The sequence below is a fragment of the Microtus oregoni genome, unplaced genomic scaffold, assembly GCF_018167655.1.
Source record: "Microtus oregoni isolate MIOR12 unplaced genomic scaffold, Mior012 000012F_ref0000307, whole genome shotgun sequence".
Taxonomy (NCBI): Eukaryota; Metazoa; Chordata; class Mammalia; order Rodentia; family Cricetidae; genus Microtus; species Microtus oregoni.
In genome coordinates this window covers 3942375-3964398 of record NW_024543071.1, presented here as the reverse complement: position 1 = coordinate 3964398, position 22024 = coordinate 3942375, and the positions used below count along the sequence as shown (strand labels likewise).

The window sequence follows — 22024 nt, the reverse complement described above, 5'->3', positions numbered from 1 at the left end:
TAGCCCAGGCTGGCCCTGAACTTACGTTGAGAATGACCTAATCACTTTCAAATTCACAATACCTTTTTAAAGAAAAAAATCAAATACCACGGTGAGTTTTAGGGTCAGCAAACAATTAGAGTTGTAAATTTGTAGATCTTTGCCCTAGGGCTGGAATTATAGAATAATAGACTTCATCCCATGAAGAATATTTTTTATGCCCCCTTCAACATTTTCCTGGGAAAGAACTCTTAGATAATGGTAAATAAGCCATCCTTTGGTAGCTGAATGTTTCCTAACCCAAGATTAGTTTCTGGTTACTCATTGACTTTTTCACTTTTTTTATCCATAAACAAGTCTTTCCATCCCATAATTTGTTGACTTTTTCTTTCTCTTTTTATGTTCTGGTGCAGCATTCCAGTGCATAGACTCATCAGGGTTCTGCAGACTTGGGAGGGAATCCCAGGCCTGCGTGTGACCGGACCTCTCATTGCACGCATCTTCAGAACTATGCTGCCCTACCTGGCCTCCTAGTGATATGGTGTCCAAGTGTCCATAGCAGTCAGATAAGCCTTCTATATTTTTTTAAAGGTTGATCAGATATATATTCATCTAGATAAGGAGTTTAAATTTTTTGGTTTGCTTTGTTTTGGTTTCGAGTCAGGGCCCTCAAACTTACGAAGTCACCAAAGATGACCTTGAACTCCTGATCTTTCTGTCCCCCTCCCCCAAGATCTGGGACCTCAGGCTGGTGCTTTGTTTTCTGTTTAGTTTCTGGTGTTGAGGATTTAACCCAGGGCCTGCCTTGGTAAATGTTAGGGGAGCTCCGTTCCAGGCTTCTACCCACCCCTGACCTTTTCTGAACATTTTTATCATGGCTTTTTTTTTTTTTGAGTGAGTGCATGCATATGTGTGTGTGCACGCGAGAAAGAGAGAGAGAGAGACCACAGCAGTTGATGGGGTCAAGTCTGGGGACATCTTTCCCTTTACCATATGAATCCCGGGGAATCAAACACAGGTGGTCAGACACCAGCACCTGTCTTTGACTGCGGGATCATCTCAGTACCTACCCCTTTTAAACTTTTAAATATATGTTTAAGTTAATATATTTTAGATTTACTTTTTTCATGTGTGAGAGTTTTGCTTGCTTGTATGTATATGAACCGAGTGTATGCTAGGTGCCTATCAGGGTCAGAAAAGGATGCCAAAGTCCCTGGAACCAAACCCGGTTCTCTGCAAGGGCAACAAGTACTCGTAACTATTGAACCATCTCTCCAGCCTTCACATTTTTATTCTGAAATAGGGTCTCATTCAGTTGCCTGGGCTGTCCTCAACCTTGTGGTCCTCCTGCCTCAGCCCCCAGGTAGTTGGGATTACAGGAGCATGCTCTCATACCTGGCATGCATATTTAAATGGTTTCCCCTCACTTGCCAATAACCACACAGAGGAGGATAGAAGAAGATATTTTCAAAGCTTCACGTTCATAAATGTGTTTTAAGCCGATAGACACAGTATAAGGGTAGGAGAGAAGCCAAGCGCGGAATGTGACTCTTACCTCCTTTTCCCCAAAGGATGCTCCTCTCATGTTGCATGGGTCTGTCAGGAAGAGTCGCGGGAATGAACATGTCATTAGCCAGGTGCCGCATGTCTCAGCTCTGATGAGCCTGTCCTAAGGTTAGACTAGACTATTTGCCAGTTCCCATGTAGTGTTTGCCGAGGGCCAGGTGCTGCGGGGGTACCACAGTGGAAGTTTCCCCTTATGACCTTTTACCTGTTTTAACTAGCGCAGTGGAAGTCATCCTACAGAATGGAATGAGTGTTTTCCAAGTACAGTTAATAGGCAGTTGTTGGGGACCGCATCCACCCCATGCACCATACTGGGGACTGAACCTGGGCCTTGATCCTGTGCCCCCCTAGTGGCCACCAGTTCTAGAGAACGACTCCATCCTGGGGCTTCTTTTCCCAGCCCAACTCGAGTCGCTTCCTCACAAAGCGAGACTTTTAAGAGCCAGGGTGAAGATGGAATGTCTGCATCTTGGTTCCCAGTGCCCACTGGCTAAACATGTGGGACGTCATACTGTACAGAACACACAAGGATGTGCTGTGGGAGTGAGTAGATGCCCCGGATTGCTGCAGAGGGTAAATGAGGTGCGTAGGGGAGCTTTGTGTGGAGCCTGGTTGACAATGCTTCCACCGGCTGGGGGCTGTAGGAAGAAGGAAACTGATCTTAGGTGTAGTTGGGGAAGGTTCTCTGGGGCTAAGACTAGAACTAGGTAGTAGAGACGCAGCAAAGGGGGGAAAGGTGTTAAGGAACTTGGCGGCAGATGTGGTAGCTCGCACCTGTCTCTCTGAGACCTTCCTGAGTGAGAGCCAGGCAAGCCTGGACTGTACCATGAAACCCTGTCTTAAGAAAAACAGGGCAAACCCAGATGTGGATTGTACATGCTGTGATCCCAACCCTTAGGAGCTGGAAGCCAGAGGATCAGGAACTCACGGCCAGCTACACAGTGAGTTTGAAGCCAGCTGGGACTACAAGAGACCTTGTCTCAAACAAAAACAAACAACAGAACAAAGACAGTTTGGGGTAGAATCTTTTAGGATGTGCATTTTGTAGATCATTAAAGCAGAGGTTGTGGCCACAAAGTTTTGTCCAGTTTGTTGATGGAAGTTCTTTTGCATATTGGACATGTTGGACAAAGTCCAGGTTCCTAGCAGAAAGCATTGTTACCTAAGGCAAGTCAGCTAACCGGTGTTTTGGTCTCTGATGGGAGTTTGAGCAAAAGAGGAACTCTGAATGAGAGTTTAACAGCATTTTAGGCTGGGTGCCTGGGGTGCCGCACTTCTGTAATCCCAGCACTCAAGAAGCGGAGGCAGGAAGATTGCAAGTTCAAGGCCTACCTGGAATATGTAGTGAGCCGCTGCTGCAACACCAGAAAGTGAAAAGCGAGCTAGGGGTGTGGCCTGACGGTGGAGCATTTGCTTCTGCCAGGCCCTCGGTTTGACCTCAGTTTGCCAGTGAGTAAAGACTCGATAATGTGCTTGGCCAGTGCAGTGCTGGCCTGCAAGCCCACACATCAACTGTCACTGACTGGGCCGCCCATTTTTCATGGAATGAGTATTTTGGTGCTGATTCGGCTCCATCGCTGAGTTGAAACCAGGAGTCTAAATGATGAAAGGGATGGGTCCACCCCGGCCCTTGTCCAGATCCGGCCTAAGGGAGAGAAGGTTAAACAGTGGGAAAGGTTGGGGTCGAGGCTAGGAGGAAGCCTCAGAGTGGACAGGGAAAACTTCCTGAAGAGGAGGAGCTTCCACATAGGAGAACAGGAAGTCCTGGGTAGGAGAACAGGAAGTCACAGATAGAACAGGAAGACCCAGGTAGGAGAACAGGAAGACCCAGGTAGGAGAACAGAAGTCACAGATAGGTAACCTGGCAATTTGGGATGAGAGTTTTGAGTATTTAATCTCCGAATACTAAAACATTAAATTACAGTCTCCTGGAGCTGAGTCACCATTCCTGTCAAAGGATAGATGTTTTTATGCAGTGGTAACAGGTCATTTGCATCTTAGTAACAGAAAAGACAAGTTCACTGTAGTCTCACAAAGTAAGAATTTATTTATGTTTGAATGAGATTGTTACTCATCTGAGTTATTGGCGATTCAGAATAGTTCCACGGTTTCCCTCCCTCCAGCACCGAGGTAATAGCGCCATCCTGCTTGGGATTTGCTGGTATTCTGTGGCAAGGCTGCCCATACACAACTGGCAAAGCCTCCAGCCTGCTGTGTGCCACTGCTGGGGAGAAACTGGAGGAGGGACATTGTCACCACCTAAAAGGTCGAATTGTTACTGCATTAAACACATCTCATTTCCTTCTGTGTCTGCTTCATTTTAGTAAATTTAACCCCACACAAGTAAGTAAAGTTTGGCTGCTTGTTCGCTCCTTCATGGTGGCCCTGGATAGTTCTACTTTCTTGGTCAAGATCTCTGCACACAGGCCAGTGTAGGAAGAATCAGCTTGAAGAAACCAGTGATGGTGTGAAATTCTTCATCCAGTTTCTTTTCATAAATGTGTTTCACCTGGTGGTTTGAGCCACTTAGCATGTCTGTGACTGTACCCGTAAGTTGCACAAGAGTTGAGAAATTGTGTTGACAGAGTTGTCAACTACAAGGTCGCTGGCTGGGAAACCAAAGGTCATCGCGGAACAAGTGGAAGCTAGGAGAGATCTGCCTGCAGGTCGTTGGGTGGCTGTCCCCAGCCTGCAGCCAGCACAGAATTGAAGACTTCTTAGGATGTGATGAGTGTGTGCATGCGTGTTCATGTTCGTGTGTGTGCATGCGTGCTCAGTTTGCTCCCTTGTCAAGCGTGAGCTTTGTAGAAGATTGCTGGCCACAGTGTTGGACACTCTTGGCACTTAGAGGCCGAGCATGAAACGGCAGTTTACCCGTCAGACTTGGGTTCTCAGGATAGAAACCTCTACCTGCACAACCATGGTCAGAGCTGTACTTCTGACAGAACTCAATGACACCTCTAGAGTGGCCCCCACCTCTCTGTCCCTCCACCCCCACCCCTTTCTAGCAAAAGAGCCCGGAGTCAGAGGAGTGGCCTCATCTGCCTTTCTTCCATTTAACACGCATTCCCTAATGCTGGTCGGCTTGCGGCAAGGTGGCTAGTGCTATAATTCTGCCCTTAAAACTTACAAAGTGCCTCTCAAAGCTTGCCGTTTAACACATTTTGTAGACTTTATGTCTTGTTCATGTAGTTATTTTCCTAAAAATATACACTGCCTGACCTAGGCTTACAAAGAAAAAGATTTACATCAGAAAGCCATGGGAAGTAGGAAGCAGTTTAATCTGATTATGACGTTGGCAGTGCTCGTGTTTGCCGTACTGATGGGTAAGCGATTGCCAGCTGCTCATCACCCTTTCCCCTTCCAAAGTCCCAGGTACGCAGACCTCTGGTTATCAGTAATGCCGTTTCGCGATACCGCGTCGTTTTGGTTTCGTCACCTGAATCCATGTGATAACAGCAGCTGGGGGAAAGTTGGCTGTGGGGTAGTTTAGTAATAGTATTGATAAAGGTGGCTTTCTTCTTAGTAAATCATTTTACTTCTTCGGATTCAACTCACTTTGATTGTATTTGATATCTGAGTTCAAGTCTGCCCCTTATTGTAGCGCCTCGTTCTCACACGTCTGGTCTCTGTGTTTGCAGCTCGCACCGTCTCTTCCATTACAAGAAGATTTTGTTTATCATTGGAAGGCGATCACCCATTACTACATAGAAACTTCAGGTAAGGAACATGCGTGCCAACGATCTGCTTCAAGATGAGGTCTCAGTTACTTTATTGTTAACTTTAAACAGTTTTACCTTTGACTCCTCTCTTAGGGACATTCTTAATGGCCCTTTGGAGCGTCTCCTATGTTGTCATTGTTCTGGGCAGCGGGGACGCAGCAGCCCCTGCAGCTCTGTCCTAACAGAGCTTGTATGCGGGGGAGGGGGGCAGGTGGCTACTTCAGTCCTGAGAAGACAACACTGCCTCTTGGTCACCTTTGTCTGGAGAGGCCCTCACTGGGTGCTCCCACCTGCTGATGCGTCCGTCGGGCCCCATACAGGTGTCCTTGAGATGATCAGTGATGAAACTTGGAGAAATGGGTAGAAAATAGATGGACAGTTGTGGTTCACCCCCATGAGGAGTGCTGTGTAAGGAGACCCAGGATGGGTGGGAGCGGGGTGGGGACAGAGACCACACCTGGCACCTTTAGTCACTCCACCTTTTTTATGTTTGTAAAAATTGGTCAGTTAGTTTCTCAGTCTCTCTCTTCCCGTTCCCTCCATCCCCCTCAGTTCCTGTCCGTCCCCCCTTGTATGTGTGTGTGTGTGTAGTGTGTGTGCATGTAGTGTATATGTGTGTGATGTATATGTGTGTGTGATATATATGTGTGTATGTGTATAGTATGTGTGTGTGTTTGATGTATATGTGTGTTGTGTGTGCGTGAGCGTGTGTGTGTAGTGTGTGTGATGTATATGTGTGTAGTGCATGTGCGTGTGTGTGATGTATATGTGTGTAGTGTGCGTGTGTGTGTAGTGTGTAGTGTGTGTAGTGTATATGTGTGTAGTGTGTGTATGTGCGTGTGTGTGCGAAGTATATGTGTGTGATGTGTGTAGTGTATATGTGTGTGATGTATATGTGTGTAGTGTGTGCATGTGCGTGTGTGTTTGATGCATGTGAATAAGCATGCCTTGGTGTATGTGTATGCTAGAGCCCAGCTCTGTGGGGTTGGCTGTCTCCCGGGGTTGGCTTGGGTCATCAGGCACAGCGAGCACTTTCGCCTGTTCATCCATCTCGTTGACCGTCTCCACCTTACTCTTTGAGACACTGTCTGTTGCCGAAGCTGATGGATTTGCTAGATTGGCCGACTAGTGAGTTCCTGAGGTCCACCCGACTTTTCTCTCCCCAGACTACTGGGATCACAGCCACAGCCACCAGACCTGGCTTTTACGTGGGTGTTGGGGATCTCGGTTCTTGTGCTTGAATGGAAAGCACATTACCCACTGAGCCACCTCCCCAAAACCCCAGAAATGTTTTAATTACTTGGAAAGATGTAAGGTCCTAGGATGGGGGGATAACTCAGTGGTAGAGCACTTGCCTGGCACAAGTTTGGTGCAGCATCCAGCACCAGCATCCAACACCAGCATCCACAACTCCAGCATCCAACACCAGCATCCAACACCAGCATCCACAACTCCAGCATCCAACACCAGCATCCACAACTCCAGCATCCAACACCAGCATCCACAACTCCAGCATCCAACACCAGCATCCACAACTCCAGCATCCAACACCAGCATCCAGCACCAGCATCCACAACTCCAGCATCCAACACCAGCATCCAGCACCAGCATCCACAACTCCAGCATCCAACACCAGCATCCAGCACCAGCATCCAACACCAGCATCCAGCACCAGCATCCAACACCAGCATCCAGCACCAGCATCCACAACACCAGCATCCACAACTCCAGCATCCAACACCAGCATCCACAACTCCAGCATCCAATACCAGCATCCAGCACCAGCATCCACAACACCAGCATCCAGCACCAGCATCCACAACTCCAGCATCCAACACCAGCATCCACAACACCAGCATCCAACACCAGCATCCACAACTCCAGCATCCAGCACCAGCATCCACAACACCAGCATCCAACACCAGCATCCACAACACCAGCATCCAACACCAGCATTTAAAAAGAAACGGGTGGAGAGACAGACGGAAGATGTAAGATAAGTTTCAGAGAATCCAGTGGAGGAAAGGGCAAATCCCAGAGTCAGACTGGGTTGTTGGCGAGCGTTGTCACTATGTAGGAAGGAGAGAATTAGCACTGAAGTGGGGACTTAGCCTTGGGAGACAGTGGATGGTTCTCCCATGTAAACAAGGCAGAAAGCCCAGCAGCCAGGAGTAGACCCCACTTATCCTGTGTTATCTCCTGTTGCTCCTGTTCTGATCAGTAAGGAGAAGGGCTTGGCTCGATTAGCTTGAGGATTAGCAAACTGTACTTTAGCCCATCTGGGCCGTGTAGTCTCCTTTGTGTGTGTGATCTGTGGTGCTGAGGTGCAGAAGCAACTCTGCAGTCAGTGGTGGCTGGGGTGTGGCCCCAGATGTAAAGTCAGTTTACACGCACTGAGTGCAGTTGTGTTTAGCCGCTGACCTGCAGAGGTTTCTCTTTTGAGACAAGCCACATTTAATATTACTGTCAGCTTTTGTGATTTTACTTTTCCTTCTTTGGCCTTAAGGCCTTGCTTTAAAGGATTTAAACATTCTTGCTTTAAAGGATTTTTTTTTTTCTCTATCTCATAGCAGAAGCAAGTGTGCACATTCGTTAGTGCGGGACAGATGCAGTCTGAGTCGGGGAGAGTCTTGGGACAAGTGGAGGATGGAGAGACAGGGAGTTGGAGGGAGCAAGGTCTAACCTGGGCTCTAAGGGAGCTGAGCTCCTGAGTAGACGAGCAGAGGCACTCAGGCAGAAGTGTGTGCAGGGGTCACAGGAAAGTTAATAATTTAGGAGCAGTGGACAAGAGGAGACAGAGGTTGGGTTCTGCCTTTCAGAGACCATTTCCAAATGATAACGGAGGAACATTCACTGACAGTATGTTCCAGGCTGTGGGTCACAGCTTGACTGTGTCATGCTAACAAAGACAGACATGCTGTGAGCATGCCTCAGACGTGTGGTTCAGAACTCCGTTCAGAGTTGGGATGGAGGCAAGAAGGAAGGTAATGTAGTCGCACACAGGAAGTTTAAGAAATTTTTGAGTAATGATGTAATTTTTCTATCGTTTAGATGATAAAGCCCCCGTGACGGATACGAACATTCCGTCCCACCTGGAGCAGATGTTGGACATACTGGTGCAAGAGGAAAATGAGCGAGAGTCTGGAGAGACGGGGCCATGTATGGAGTACCTGCTCCATCACAAGATCTTGGAAACATTGTACACCTTAGGGAAAGCCGACGTAAGCCCCTGACCCACCCTGTGTGATACAGGCAAAGCTCCAGGTGGAGACAGGAATGGCACGTGGCACTGCAGGGCCTGAGACTGGGGAGATGGGGGAGTCCTGTGTCCTGTGCACAGAGAGAGCGGAGCTGCCGCTGCTCAGGACCGCACTCCCGCTTAGCTGCCTAGAATCCCAGGGTGAACTCCAGCCCATGAGCTCACAGTCAGGGAGGACAGTCGTGCCGGAAGAGGTTGTGGTCCTGAAAGGGAGCATCGTTGTTATCCCCACAGTCCCTGAATCACTCAGTGATGTAATGCAAATGTTGGGCCTAGTGAGTTTTGAAAAATCTTTGCAAATCTAATATTATAACATAAGCTTTTATGTTATAATATTAGATATAATATTAGTTATAATATAACGTGGTCGTTTTACCACAGAAGCGTCAAGTTCATGCATCCTTAGCCACAGAGGCATGTTCTGAGAAATGTGTCCGCTGGTTTTGTCGTGGTGTGGACACCATGGTGTTTACAGGCGCCAGAAGGCTGCCCGCTGCACTCCTACTCCCCAGTGTGAACTGCAGTTCAGGCGGCTGGAAGTGATGCTAGACCTCCTCCAGCCGAAACCTCAGTGGTTCTGGGAATTTCTGCAATGTAAGAGACTAAATGAGATGATGGTATTATAATTCCACATAGTGTAAATCATATTAAAGACAATTTCTTTTTAATGAAGGGTGTAATGCCCCAGTTAAGTGCATTTGAGCTAAGCACGCTCTTCCCTAAGAAGCAGATCTGATAGCCTGAGCTGTCTTATGTTCCCTTGCCTCCATTCTTTAGAGTGTGCTTTTACCATACTAAATTGAATTAGTTGGATGTTTTAGCAGGATGCTAGTAATTGTACCACTAATAAGCTTATTTCTGATATAAGTGATTATAAATATTGTTAGCATTTTATCTGAATAACATAAGGTAGTTGTTACCCTAAAAATATCATTGTGCTAAGGATTATATTTAGCCTGTTTCCATGTAGCATGTCTGTGATGATCCGTAGGCATACACATGCGCACGCTGTTCTAACTGAATGTAGGCAGTGTCATCTGCTTTATTACAGAGCATATGACTCTCGCTCGTCTAATCCAGAGTGTGTGTCAGGATTTCTGCCTTTCCGTAGCTGGCGTGCTCTAAGAATGTCCTAGTGATGCTCTTTATAGTCCTTGTAATCCAAATATCTTGGCAGTTAGCATAAAGAAGTCAGTGCAGAAGATGCCTTTTTATTAATATCCATGCATTTGTTATAAACTGCTCATTGCTCTAAGTAAAGAGATCTGCCCTTGGTCTGGCAGGGAGTCGGCCCTCTTGGGCCTGTGTTGTCCCAGCAGTGACCAGCCTGATGGTGCCTGAGCATGCTAGTCTCCACAGTGCTCACCTGCTGTGTGTGCTGGTCTCCACAGTGCTCACCTGCTGTGTGTGCTGGTCTCCACAGTGCTCACCTGCTGTGTGTGCTGGTCTCCACAGTGCTCACCTGCTGTGTGTGTGTGCTGGTCTCCACAGTGCTCACCTGCTGTGTGTGTGTGCTGGTCTCCACAGTGCTCACCTGCTGTGTGTGTGTGCTGGTCTCCACAGTGCTCACCTGCTGTGTGTGTGTGCTAGTGTCCACAGTGCTCACCTGCTGTGTGTGTGTGCTGGTCTCCACAGTGCTCACCTGCTGTGTGTGTGTGCTGGTCTCCACAGTGCTCACCTGCTGTGTGTGTGTGCTGGTCTCCACAGTGCTCACCTGCTGTGTGTGTGTGCTGGTCTCCACAGTGCTCACCTGCTGTGTGTGTGTGTGCTGGTCTCCACAGTGCTCACCTGCTGTGTGTGTGTGCTGGTCTCCACAGTGCTCACCTGCTGTGTGTGTGTGCTGGTCTCCACAATGCTCACCTGCTGTGTGTGTGTGCTGGTCTCCACAGTGCTCACCTGCTGTGTGTGTGTGCTGGTCTCCACAGTGCTCACCCTGGCGTGTAATCACCTGAGGCCGTGCTCCCATGTGCCACATGTGGTCTCAGGTGTATAATTGTGTTTCTAGAATGTCAGTCATGGCTATGAGTGGAAATTTTTATCATGGCAAAGTCACTAACTGGTCACTGGCATGTCTTTGAGGGGGGCTGTGCTGACAGACATAGTCTGTCCTGTGAACACTCACGTGTGTTGTCTGTCTGTGCCCAGTGTCCTCCGGGGATGAAGCAGCAGGTTTTACTCTTCTATACCAAGCTTCTGGGCAGAATCCGGCAGCCCCTGCTTCCGCACATCAACGTTCACAGGCCGGTGCAGGTACGCACTCCCCTGACTGCAGGTTAAAAGCTCATTGGATCCCGTATACAAGTCATTTTGTATTGTTTTTCTAGGAGTAAGAATAATGGAGGATATTGTTCTCATAGCATAAAAATTAACAGACATTGGTTTTTCTTTTATCTCACCATGTTTATACTTCTCTGTAAAGTTCTATACGTTTTCTTGTTGCTTTACCTCCACAATATCACAATGAGAATTTTAAACTTTAAAAACTGTTTTGACAGAAATTAATCCGACTGTGTGGCGAGGTGCTTGCCACACCGACGGAAAACGAAGAGATCCAGTTTCTCTGCATCGTCTGCGCGAAGCTGAAACAGGATCCCTACTTGGTCAACTTCTTTCTGGAGGTATGCCACTCTCGGACTTGCTGCTCACTGTGGAAACTGAGGTGCAATCCCCAGGCCAGCCCAGGCCTGCACGTTCTGCCTGCAGAAGTAGTTTTCATTTCAGATCGGTGTTTCTTTCAACTTAAGTCACTGTGGAAGGGGAATTTCAGGGAATGCAGTTGAACCAGACACGCGCTGCGCTGGGGAGTCGTGGGGGGAACAGCAGGTGCAGAGGGGCAGGCTGCACAGCATCTCCAGCTACCGACAGCTTTGCTTTCCTTTTGCACGGCTGCCGTGTTTTGTGCTATTTTTATAGCTGTGGTCTGTTTTAATTGATGTTTTAAATTTTATTTACAGCTTTAAAAAGGGAAATAAATTGTGTCTACTTTCTGCTTTTGTTCACTGTTTTCCTTTAATTTTTTTGTAGATTTTTAAAAAATGTATGTTTGCATGTTGTGTGCATGCACACGCGCGAAACTGGAGGTCATCAGTTGGGATAGACTGTAGACTGTCTGGTCTTTCTGGCTCCACCTGCCTAGTGCAGGGGTGAGCCCCCATGGTGGGTGCTGGGAATCTCAGCTGAAGCCCTTGTGCTTAGAGACAGCCATTTTAATGACTTAGCCATGCCTTTGTCCCATTCTTTTTCCTAGCAGTGACATCCTTGAGGGAAAGTGGCTTTGTGATCAGCCCTCTGCCGGCAGCGTGTGCCAGTGCCCACTGTCTCAGGGCATCGGGACGTTCTCAGTGTTTGCCGTTCTGATGTGTTGCTTTGTCTTCTGTTGTTGAATAAATAATCCACACCGTTCCTGGAGGCCAACAAGCAGCATCGCTGCAGAATTGCTGGATTTAATTCTGTGTGTAGTACCAGGGCCATGAAATGCCTGTGTTCTGTTAATATGTGCCCTTATTGTCTTCTTTTTCAAGTTTGCATCAAAATAGTTCTGTTAGTCAAGAATTTGGATTTCCAAAGATAGGTTACTTAGAACTGCATTATAGGTCTTTTGTCCTGAATGTTTGATAAGAAATAGATTAGTTTGGCTCCCTGTGGGATTTCTTCACCTTGCTTGTGCTTTGAGACAGGAGCTCACTATGTGGCCCAGGCTGGCCCAGAACTTGCTGTGTAGACTGGGCACTCTTTCTGCCTGCACCTGCGTGCCTGGCTGGTTTTCATTTCTGTGTAGCCCATCCTGGCCTAGCATTCTCAGTACAGCCCTGGGCTGTCCTTGAACTTGCAGAAATCCTCTCTCAACCCCTGCAAGCTCTGATTTCAAGTGTAAACCATGACTCCTGGCTGAGATTTTTCTTTTCAAAGTTCTTTTTTTTTCTAATATTTTCTTAGACACTTAGTGTACTTTAGATGGATTTCTCCCAAAACATACCTGAAAATCCTTGAAATTCGTCTTGTGATTACATGGACCAGAGGAAGTCTGTGAGCTTGTGTATGTTGGTCGTAAAATGTACTTGACACACCTGTCTTCATAGGAGCATTTCCGTTTAAAACCCAGGTCTGCTTTATTCAGCGTAGCACGTGGTGCTGAGTAGATGGTAGTCAGTGCCTCCCCCCAGTTCCAGAATTACTGACCTGACGTGAGTAGATCGTAGTGAGTGCGGGCACAGCCTCCCCAGTTCCAGAATTACTGACCTGACGTGGGTAGATCGTAGTGAGTGCGGGCACAGCCCCCCCCAGCTCCGGAATTACTGACCTGACGTGCCTTTGATGTCCTCCTGTTGGTCAGTTCACTTCTTGAGGACAGTGGTTCTGCCTTGTCAGTCTTTGGGTCTGCACAGCTTTTTACAACAAACAAAGCTTAACTCCCGGCTGATTGATCCTCACTGAATGACGAGCCTTCCAGGCGACAGAGCTTTATGCCCTGATGTGGACAGTAGCGACTGTCACCACCCACTACTCTGCAGCTCTCCAGTGCATCTGAAACCTGTCCGTGTAACCGGCCATTGCAGGCATTTGCTGGGGTTACATGCATGTAGAAGAGTTGTGGTTTTGTAGGCAGTTGGCAAGTCGTTGACTACATGGGGCTGTTTGAATTGTGAGCCGTGGGCTCATCTCTCTCAAGGTCGGGCTAGTGCTGTTCACCCAGCAGTGGCCATGGTGTCTGATGAAGGCGCCTGGGAAGTAGTCGGTTCAGCCTTTCCTATCAACCCTGTGGTGGAGGCTTGCATCAGGGGAACTTTGCCTTGTGAATAATTTGATTTCTGTTCTATGTCAAATAGGAAGCAAGACATAGTTGCCTTGAAACTTATGAATCTGTTTGTGTCTGGATGTGGGGATCAGGCAAGCAAGTGGACTCCTCTGGCACAATTAAAACCCGCTCGGGGAGGTTCCTTATGTTCTAAGCAGAGGTTGAGATTTTGAAAATTCTTAGAAAAAGTTGTTAGCAAATTAAAGAAAACGTGAGGATTTTTTAGAAACCTCAAGTCTAATGCTGGCAACCTTTGAACTTTTGAGGTTTTGCACCCTCCCCAACAGAACTGACCTGATGTATCTGTGATAACTTAGTTACTAAACTGCAGCTGGGAACTCTTGAGGAGTCAGGTGGTTATGGCTAACGTTGCTCATGGTGTGGTTAGAGTCAAATGCGTGTAGTGTGGCGAGTCAGTAACTTGGTGTGACTGTGAGACCCATCTAAAATGCGGTTTGAGTCTGTACATCTTTTGACGTAACGCTTATTACCACTTTAATTAGGCACCTGGAATGCTTATCCCAAAAAAATCCAAGCTGGGCCTCATGGCACAGGTCGGTTATAGCAGCTGTTAGCAGACTACTTAACGGCTAAGGCGGAAGAAGGTTGCCATTGCAGGACCTGCCTGGGCTACAGAGTGGGTTCAGGGTTAGCCTGAGTCACAACTAAATATTCAGGAAAGGATGGGCAGTGCCACACAGCAGCGCAGCACTTGGGACCTCGTGTTCCCCATCAGCGCCACCCTAACCCCAAACCTACATCTGAGGTGTAGCTCAGAGGTGGATGGAGAAAGCATGTCTAGCCCGAGTGAGGCGCCAGCCTCGACCCCCAGCACACCAGAGAGGAAGGGGAGAGGGGCGTTTCGATGTGATCTGGGTTTTGTTCCTTTGAGGAGGGTCTCCCCGTGCAGCATGATGTCTGTCCTGACCATGGCCCTCACAGATACACATTCCTTTTCAGAACAAGTCCAAGTCGCTGGCTTCCAAAGGAACTCTGAGTGTCATCTCAGATGATGTCCCCAAAAGTCAGGACCCCGTGTCAGCAGACAGCAGCCAGTGCCACCAGCCGCAGGAGCTGCCCCGTGCTCCTGGGTTGGGGCACACGGAGCCAGAGGAAGAGCCCCCTCACCAGATGGATGAGCTGTCTGCAAGCTTGGATGACCTCAATGTCACCTCACCGCCAGAGGCCTCCAACAGTCGGCCGAAACAGGATTACAACTTAGTGAATTCTCTGTTGACCCTGACAAAGAGCCCTGTGAGTCCCAGCCTGCGCTCCCAACATGGTCACAGTAATACGTGTCTAAAGTAGAAACGCATTTACTCTTTAATGGAACACACTGAATCCTTTCATGTTTAACTCCACAAATAACACGTGTGTTCTTTCTCAGGACGGCCGGATAGCTGTGAAAGCATGCGAGGGCTTGATGCTCCTGGTGAGTCTGCCAGAGCCTGCGGCTGCCAAGTGCCTCGCTCAGAGCACCTGCTTGTGCGAGCTGCTGACCGGCAGACTCGCCTCCCTGTACCAGGCCCTCCCTCAGTCGGTGGATCCCTTGGATATTGAAACTGTGGAGGCAGTGAACTGGGGGTAAGCACCGCTCTGTTTCCTGCCTGTGTGCCTGCGTGCCAAAGTCCACCTCTGCTTTACAGTGACGAGAATGTTAGTTTGGAAAATTTAGCTCTGCCGTGACCCTTGTTTCTGTCACTTAGGGGTGACAAAATGGTGTGGGAACAGCCGGGGTTACAGAGTCCAGCTCCTTTTATTTTGACCATTATAGGGTTTATGTCAAGATCAACAACTGATTGTTATATTAACAGCAGAAGTCTTTAAAAGAGGTCTTTTTGTTTTCTTTTGTTTTTGAGACAATTTCTCAGTGTGTAGCCTTGGCTGGCCTGGGACTCAGGTCCACCCACTTCTGCCTCCGGCTTTACCTGGCCTAGGAGAGACTGCCCTTTAGTAACTTTCCCTTGCCCTAGATAGTCTGGGGGTCCTGTGACCATGCCGTAGACTAGACAGTCTGGGGGTCCTGTGACCGTGCCATAGACTAGACAGTCTGGGGGTCCTGTGGCCGTGCCGTAGACTAGACAGTCTGGGGGTCCTGTGGCTGTGCCGTAGACTAGACAGTCTGGGGGTCCTGTGGACGTGCTGTAGACTAGACAGTCTGGGGGTCCTGTGACCGTGCCGTAGACTAGACAGTCTGGGGGTCCTGTGGCCGTGCCGTAGACTCCCCTACTTCAGTTCCACTTCTCAAACTCACTCACTTTATTCTCATTAGAAAATATGACTTTTGGCCAAGAAAGGCGACTCACAGTTCAGAACTCATACTATTCTTGCAGAAAACCCAAGTTTGGCTCCCAGCATCCACATGGAGTAGCTCACACCTGCCTATAATCCTAGCTCCAGGGACCCACTCCTCGAGCCCCCATGGGAGCCTGTGTTCACACACATTTCCATACAACACACATTAGAAACAAAAATCTTTAAGAAAATATGAATTTTATGTAACATTTATGAGTCGTTTTAAGGTAAAAGTAACATTACCTACTATTCAGAAGCTTCTGTCTACCAGCAGCCTAATATTTTCATTGTTTTTTAAAATTAAGTATTTATATTATTTGAGAAGTTCACACAGTGTGTTTGATCGTATTCAGGCCTCTCCCGGCTCCCCTGAGATCACCTGTGCCTTCCTCCCCACCCAGCTCATTACCCCCTTTTGTTCTAAACCCATCAAGTACAACTTAAGGCCAGCCTAACACTTAACCTTTTGCTCTTGTATTTCCTGTATTTTGCTTGTGTCCTTCAGGCAGGTGCACTTGGTGACATCATGAGCACAGGGCATCTTAGGGCAGAGGGCCGCCTGCCTTGGCAGACCTTCCGTTCCCTGCTCCTGTACTGTCTCACTGGCCAAACCCCTGGCCATCTGATGGTTTCCCACTTAAGAAGGGAACTGATCTGTGGCTTTGTCTGAAGAGAGAGCTCTCATCTGTGTCTCCTAAATCTCTTCTGATTGGGATCTACCATCAGGGCCTTCTTTCTGCTTGTAAGCACAAAGGGCTATATGCGTGCTCACCTGGCCCCATACTGACCCAGTGCCGTGCAGGTTGGCGTGCATGCTCACCTAAGGTTTGTTCTCTGTGCCGTGCAGGTTGGCATGCACGCTCACCTGAGGTTCTGTGTGCCGTGCAGGTTGGCATGCACGCTCACCTGAGGTTCTGTGTGCCGTGCAGGTTGGCGTGCACGCTCACCTGAGGTTCTGTGTGCCGTGCAGGTTGGTGTGCACGCTCACCTGAGGTTCTGTGTGCCGTGTAGGTTGGCGTGCACGCTCACCTAAGGTTTGTTCTCTGTGCCGTGCAGGTTGGCATGCACGCTCACCTGAGGTTCTGTGTGCCGTGCAGGTTGGCATGCACGCTCACCTGAGGTTCTGTGTGCCATGCAGGTTGGCGTGCACGCTCACCTGAGGTTCTGTGTGCCGTGCAGGTTGGCGTGCACGCTCACCTGAGGTTCTGTGTGCCGTGCAGGTTGGTGTGCATGCTCACCTGAGGTTCTGTGTGCCGTGCAGGTTGGTGTGCACGCTCACCTGAGGTTTGTTCTCCGTGCCGTGCAGGTTGGACTCCTATAGTCATAAAGAGGATGCGTCAGCATTCCCTGGGAAGCGAGCCTTAATTTCATTTCTTTCCTGGTTTGATTATTGTGATCAACTCATCAAGGAAGCACAAAAGGTTTGAATTCTTTGTTGTTTGTTGATAGCTTTAAAATGTGCTTATTATGTAAATGTGAATCACTTTTCCAAAAGTATCTTAAGTGTCACATGCAGTGCTTTGCAGACGCTCACTGCGCAGGGGTGTCTCCCACGTGCAACGCTTTACAGACGCTCACTGCTCAGGGGTGTCTCCCACGTGCAACACTTTACATATGCTCACTGCGCAGGGGTGTCTCCCACGTGCAACGCTTTACAGACGCTCACTGCGCAGGGGTGTCTCCCACATGCAACACTTTACATATGCTCACTGCGCAGGGGTGTCTCCCACGTGCAACGCTTTACAGACGCTCACTGCGCAAGGGTGTCTCCCACGTGCAACGCTTTACAGACGCTCACTGCGCAGGGGTGTCTCCCACGTGCAACGCTTTACAGATGCTCACTGCGCAGGGGTGTCTCCCACGTGCAGTGCTTTACAGACGCTCACTGCGCAGGGGTGTCTCCCACATGCAACACTTTACATATGCTCACTGCGCAGGGGTGTCTCCCACGTGCAACACTTTACAGACGCTCACTGCGCAGGGGTGTCTCCCACATGCAACGCTTTACAGATGCTCACTGCGCAGGGGTGTCTCCCACGTGCAGTGCTTTGCAGACAGCGGGCGGGGGGCTCCCCTCCAGCTTTCCCCTTTGGGGTGATATTAATTACTCTAAATTTAGTTACAGGAATTTTTTTCCCTAATCTTTTTAGTTTTGGGGAATGGGGCTGGATAAAAGCCAACAACTGCTTTGCTGAGGCCCCACCCATATTTGGGTCCCATCTCCATATGGCTTCTGGTGAGAGACGTGCCCTTTAGGCCCAAGGTGATTTGTTGATGTTCATGCTGTGTTCTAGACTGCTGCTGTTGCTCTCGCCAAAGCCATCCATGAAAGGTTCTTTATCGGTGTCATGGAGCCTCAGCTGATGCAGACGTGAGTGCCCTCTCCCCTAGAGTAGTCGAGTAGTCCTGTCTGTCACTCCTCCCACTGACCACCCATCTGCCTCCCTAGCTCCGAGATGGGGATCCTGACATCGACGGCTCTGCTGCATCGCATTGTTCGACAAGTGACCTCGGACGTCCTCCTTCAGGAGATGGTGGCCTTTATCCTCGGAGAGCAGAGGGAGCCAGAAATGCTGTCGGAAATTGGCAGGCATCCCCTAAGACATAGGTTAATTGAGCATTGTGATCACATATCTGATGAGGTAAGCCATGTGCAACATGGCTGGCGTAGAGTCTCTAAGTGTTTCTAATGCGCTTGTGATTGATTTGGTGATGGTAGAGGTGGAGGAGGTGGTGGGGGTGGAAGGGGGACTGGGGGTGGTGGCATGCATGTGTCATGGTGTACCTGTAGAGGTCAGAGGGCAGCTTGCAGGAGTCGGTTTTCTCCTCTGCCATGTGCGTCCCAGGACGGGAGTTGGGTAATCAGCCCTCTACCCACTAAGCCACCTCACTAGCCTCTGCTTGTGACCCTTCAAGTGAGTTTCTCTGTGTGGCTTCAGCCCCTGGCACCGCTTCTGTCACTGTGGTTTCAGATAAGCATCATGACCCTGAGGCTGTTCGAGCATCTTCTGCAGAAGCCCAACGAGCACATTCTTTACAACTTGGTCCTGAGAAACCTGGAGGAACGGAACTACACGGAATACAGGCCTTTGTGCCCGGAAGATAAGGATGCGGTGGAGAATGGGCTGGTGGCCGGAGCCGTGTAAGTGTCTGGGGGCGGCTCTCTCCAGCAGTCTAGCTGCTTCCTTGTGGGTAAATTCCGGGGGATGCTAACCTACCCCTTGAGCCCGGTAACAAAAGTAGCAGTGGGCACTGGAGATTGTTAGTGTAAAGTGGGAATTTGCATATTAAATACATTATTGCTTCTTTGTATTAGAAAACTTATGTAATATTTCTCAAAAACTAGCAAAGAATCTTTTGGTTTAGAAAATGTCATAATAAATGTTGTTTTTTATACATCATTAAATTAAACGTAGAGATCTGGAGGAAGATCCATTATTTACTGACATTTCACCAGATAACATTCTGCCAAACCAAGAGTGGATCAGTTCACCCCATGCCAGCCCCGACCACCCCAAAAATGATGGCAAGACGGAAGTCCATAAAATCGTCAACAGGTGAGTCCCTGTGTGATTGATCTGCCCTAGGCCGTCACCGGAGTGCACTGTGACTTCAGTATTTGCAGGTGCTGTTAGCTTTTTTGTCTCAGTCGTGTGGCAGGTGGCAGCTGGGGCCACAGTTGATGCCGTGAGAAAACCCAGATCCGTAGAAAAGTTGTTTTCTCTCAGGCCAGTGGAGGAGCACCCGGGCAGTCTGTCTGCTTCCAGGACGAGCCTTAGTACAACAACTGAAGAAAGGAAAGATTAACTGAGGAGCATGGCTAAGTGTGCCGGGATCACACACGTCCCCAGCACCGGCAGTAGCCTCGGCAAGCGCCAGTCTGACAAATGGTTCTCACTTCACCTGTGTGCTAAGTGTTGAACTATTTTTTTCAATGTGTATTTTTACATTTTTTTAAAAATATCTTTTTTATGACAGTTTTCTCTAGTGTCTTTGCTCTTAATGCTGACAGTGATATGCCTGGCCCTTGCAGTGTTGTAGGGGGCTGCTAGTTAGTTCCTGCTGCTCAGCTCCAAAACAGTCCCACAGAAACCATTGCAATGTTGTAGGGGTTGTTAGTTAGTTCCTGCTGCTAGTTAGTTCCTGCTGCTAGTTAGTTCCTGGCTGCTCAGCTCCAAAACAGTCCCACAGAAACCATTTTATTTGCAGTACTATTTGGCCAATAGCTTAAGCGTATTTCTGGCTAACTCTTATATCCTAAACTAGCCCATCTCCATTAATCTGTGTATCACCACTAGGCTATGGCTTACTGGGTAAAGGTCCAGTGTCTACGTGGCTTCTCTCTACTCCGCCTTCTTTCTCCCAGCATTCAGTTTAGTTTTCCCCGCCTATCTCTAGTCTGTTCTGTGCAGGCCCAAGACAGTTTCTTTATTAACCAATGGTATTCACAGCATACAGAGGGGAATTTCACATCATGGCAAGTAACATAAAAATAATTGCATCTGGCTCAAAAGTAAAATTACAGTCTATAAAAATATCTCAAGTTCAGTTACTTAAAGCCAGTTTTTGAGATTAATAGATAAAGCAACCCATTATTGTGACACAATATTGTCTGTTTTAGATTTGTGTGACATGCAGAGTTAGTTATTTTTTAATAAAACCCTTACAAAGCAATGTATACTTTGATTGTTTAAGTTTCCATTGTATTTATAGCTGGCTAAGCTCGCAGTGTATTTTGTGGTTAGTGTATGAGATACTGTGGCGGCTCTGCTCACTGTATGAGATACTGTGGCGGCTCTGCTCACTGTATGAGATACTGTGGCGGAGACTCTGCTCACTGTATGAGATACTGTGGCGGAGACTCTGCTCACTGTATGAGATACTGTGGCGGAGACTCTGCTCACTGTATGAGATACTGTGGCGGAGGCTCTGCTCACTGTATGAGATACTGTGGCGGAGGCTCTGCTCACTGTATGAGATACTGTGGCGGAGACTCTGCTCACTGTATGAGATACTGTGGCGGCTCTGCTCACTGTATGAGATACTGTGGCGGCTCTGCTCACTGTATGAGATACTGTGGCGGCTCTGCTCACTGTATGAGATACTGTGGCGGAGACTCTGCTCACTGTATGAGATACTGTGGCGGCTCTGCTCACTGTATGAGATACTGTGGCGGCTCTGCTCACTGTATGAGATACTGTGGCGGCTCTGCTCACTGTATGAGATACTGTGGCGGCGCTTCTCACTGTATGAGATACTGTGGCGGAGACTCTGCTCACTGTATGAGATACTGTGGCGGCTCTGCTCACTGTATGAGATACTGTGGCGGCTCTGCTCACTGTATGAGATACTGTGGCGGCTCTGCTCACTGTATGAGATACTGTGGCGGAGACTCTGCTCACTGTATGAGATACTGTGGCGGCTCTGCTCACTGTATGAGATACTGTGGCGGAGACTCTGCTCACTGTATGAGATACTGTGGCGGCTCTGCTCACTGTATGAGATACTGTGGCGGCTCTGCTCACTGTATGAGATACTGTGGCGGCTCTGCTCACTGTATGAGATACTGTGGCGGCTCTGCTCACTGTATGAGATACTGTGGCGGCTCTGCTCACTGTATGAGATACTGTGGCGGCTCTGCTCACTGTATGAGATACTGTGGCGGCTCTGCTCACTGTATGAGATACTGTGGCGGCTCTGCTCACTGTATGAGATACTGTGGCGGCTCTGCTCACTGTATGAGATACTGTGGCGGCTCTGCTCACTGTATGAGATACTGTGGCAGCTCTGCTCACTGTATGAGATACTGTGGCGGCTCTGCTCACTGTGGTCTTCCTTCCCTTTAAGTTTCCTCTGTTTAGTGCCAGATGAAGCAAAGTCATCCTACCATGTCGAGGGCACTGGGTATGACACCTACCTCAGAGATGCTCACAGGCAGGTGAGTGACGGAGCCGACTGATCTTGGGGTGGGGTGGGCATAAAATGCACACACGCTGCCCCTCCTGTTACCTTGCCCAGTTGCCAGCAACCATTACTCAGAAGAAAGGAGTCAGCTCACCCGAGAAATGAGATTTCAGTTTGCTGACACTATCTGTCTCTCTCTCTCTCTCTCTCTCTCTCTCTCTGTCTCTCTCTCTCTACCTATCTATCATCTATTATTTATTTATTTTTGATTTGGTGTCTCCGGTTAGTCTGGCTGGCCTTGAATTTGCTTATGGCCTTGAGCCCATGCTCCCCTCTCCCAAGAGCCAGGATTACCGATTAGTGCACCTGTGGCTCTCAAGGACTAGTTTTTATTTCTACTCTATCATATACTAACACTTGGTTGAACATAATCAAGAATGAATTACTAGAAAAATGAAAATTGAAAAAACACATTTCCTTGTTAGATTTGGCCAATATGAAACT

The 22024-nt window shown here is 48.4% G+C and overlaps 1 protein-coding gene across 1 annotated transcript in view; it reads left to right on the top strand.

Moving 5' to 3' along the window:
• The window catches only part of Fhip2a (FHF complex subunit HOOK interacting protein 2A), a 29819-nt gene that overhangs the window by 1971 nt on the left and 5824 nt on the right, over positions 1-22024 (top strand). Inside the window, exons 2-13 of the mRNA XM_041661727.1 lie at positions 5187-5265; positions 8319-8488; positions 10672-10776; positions 11022-11144; positions 14282-14575; positions 14709-14905; positions 16923-17037; positions 17911-17987; positions 18066-18258; positions 18589-18758; positions 19033-19173; positions 21464-21554. Coding sequence (XP_041517661.1) covers positions 5187-5265; positions 8319-8488; positions 10672-10776; positions 11022-11144; positions 14282-14575; positions 14709-14905; positions 16923-17037; positions 17911-17987; positions 18066-18258; positions 18589-18758; positions 19033-19173; positions 21464-21554 — 1755 coding nt within the window. The remainder of the gene's footprint in view (positions 1-5186; positions 5266-8318; positions 8489-10671; positions 10777-11021; positions 11145-14281; positions 14576-14708; positions 14906-16922; positions 17038-17910; positions 17988-18065; positions 18259-18588; positions 18759-19032; positions 19174-21463; positions 21555-22024) is intronic.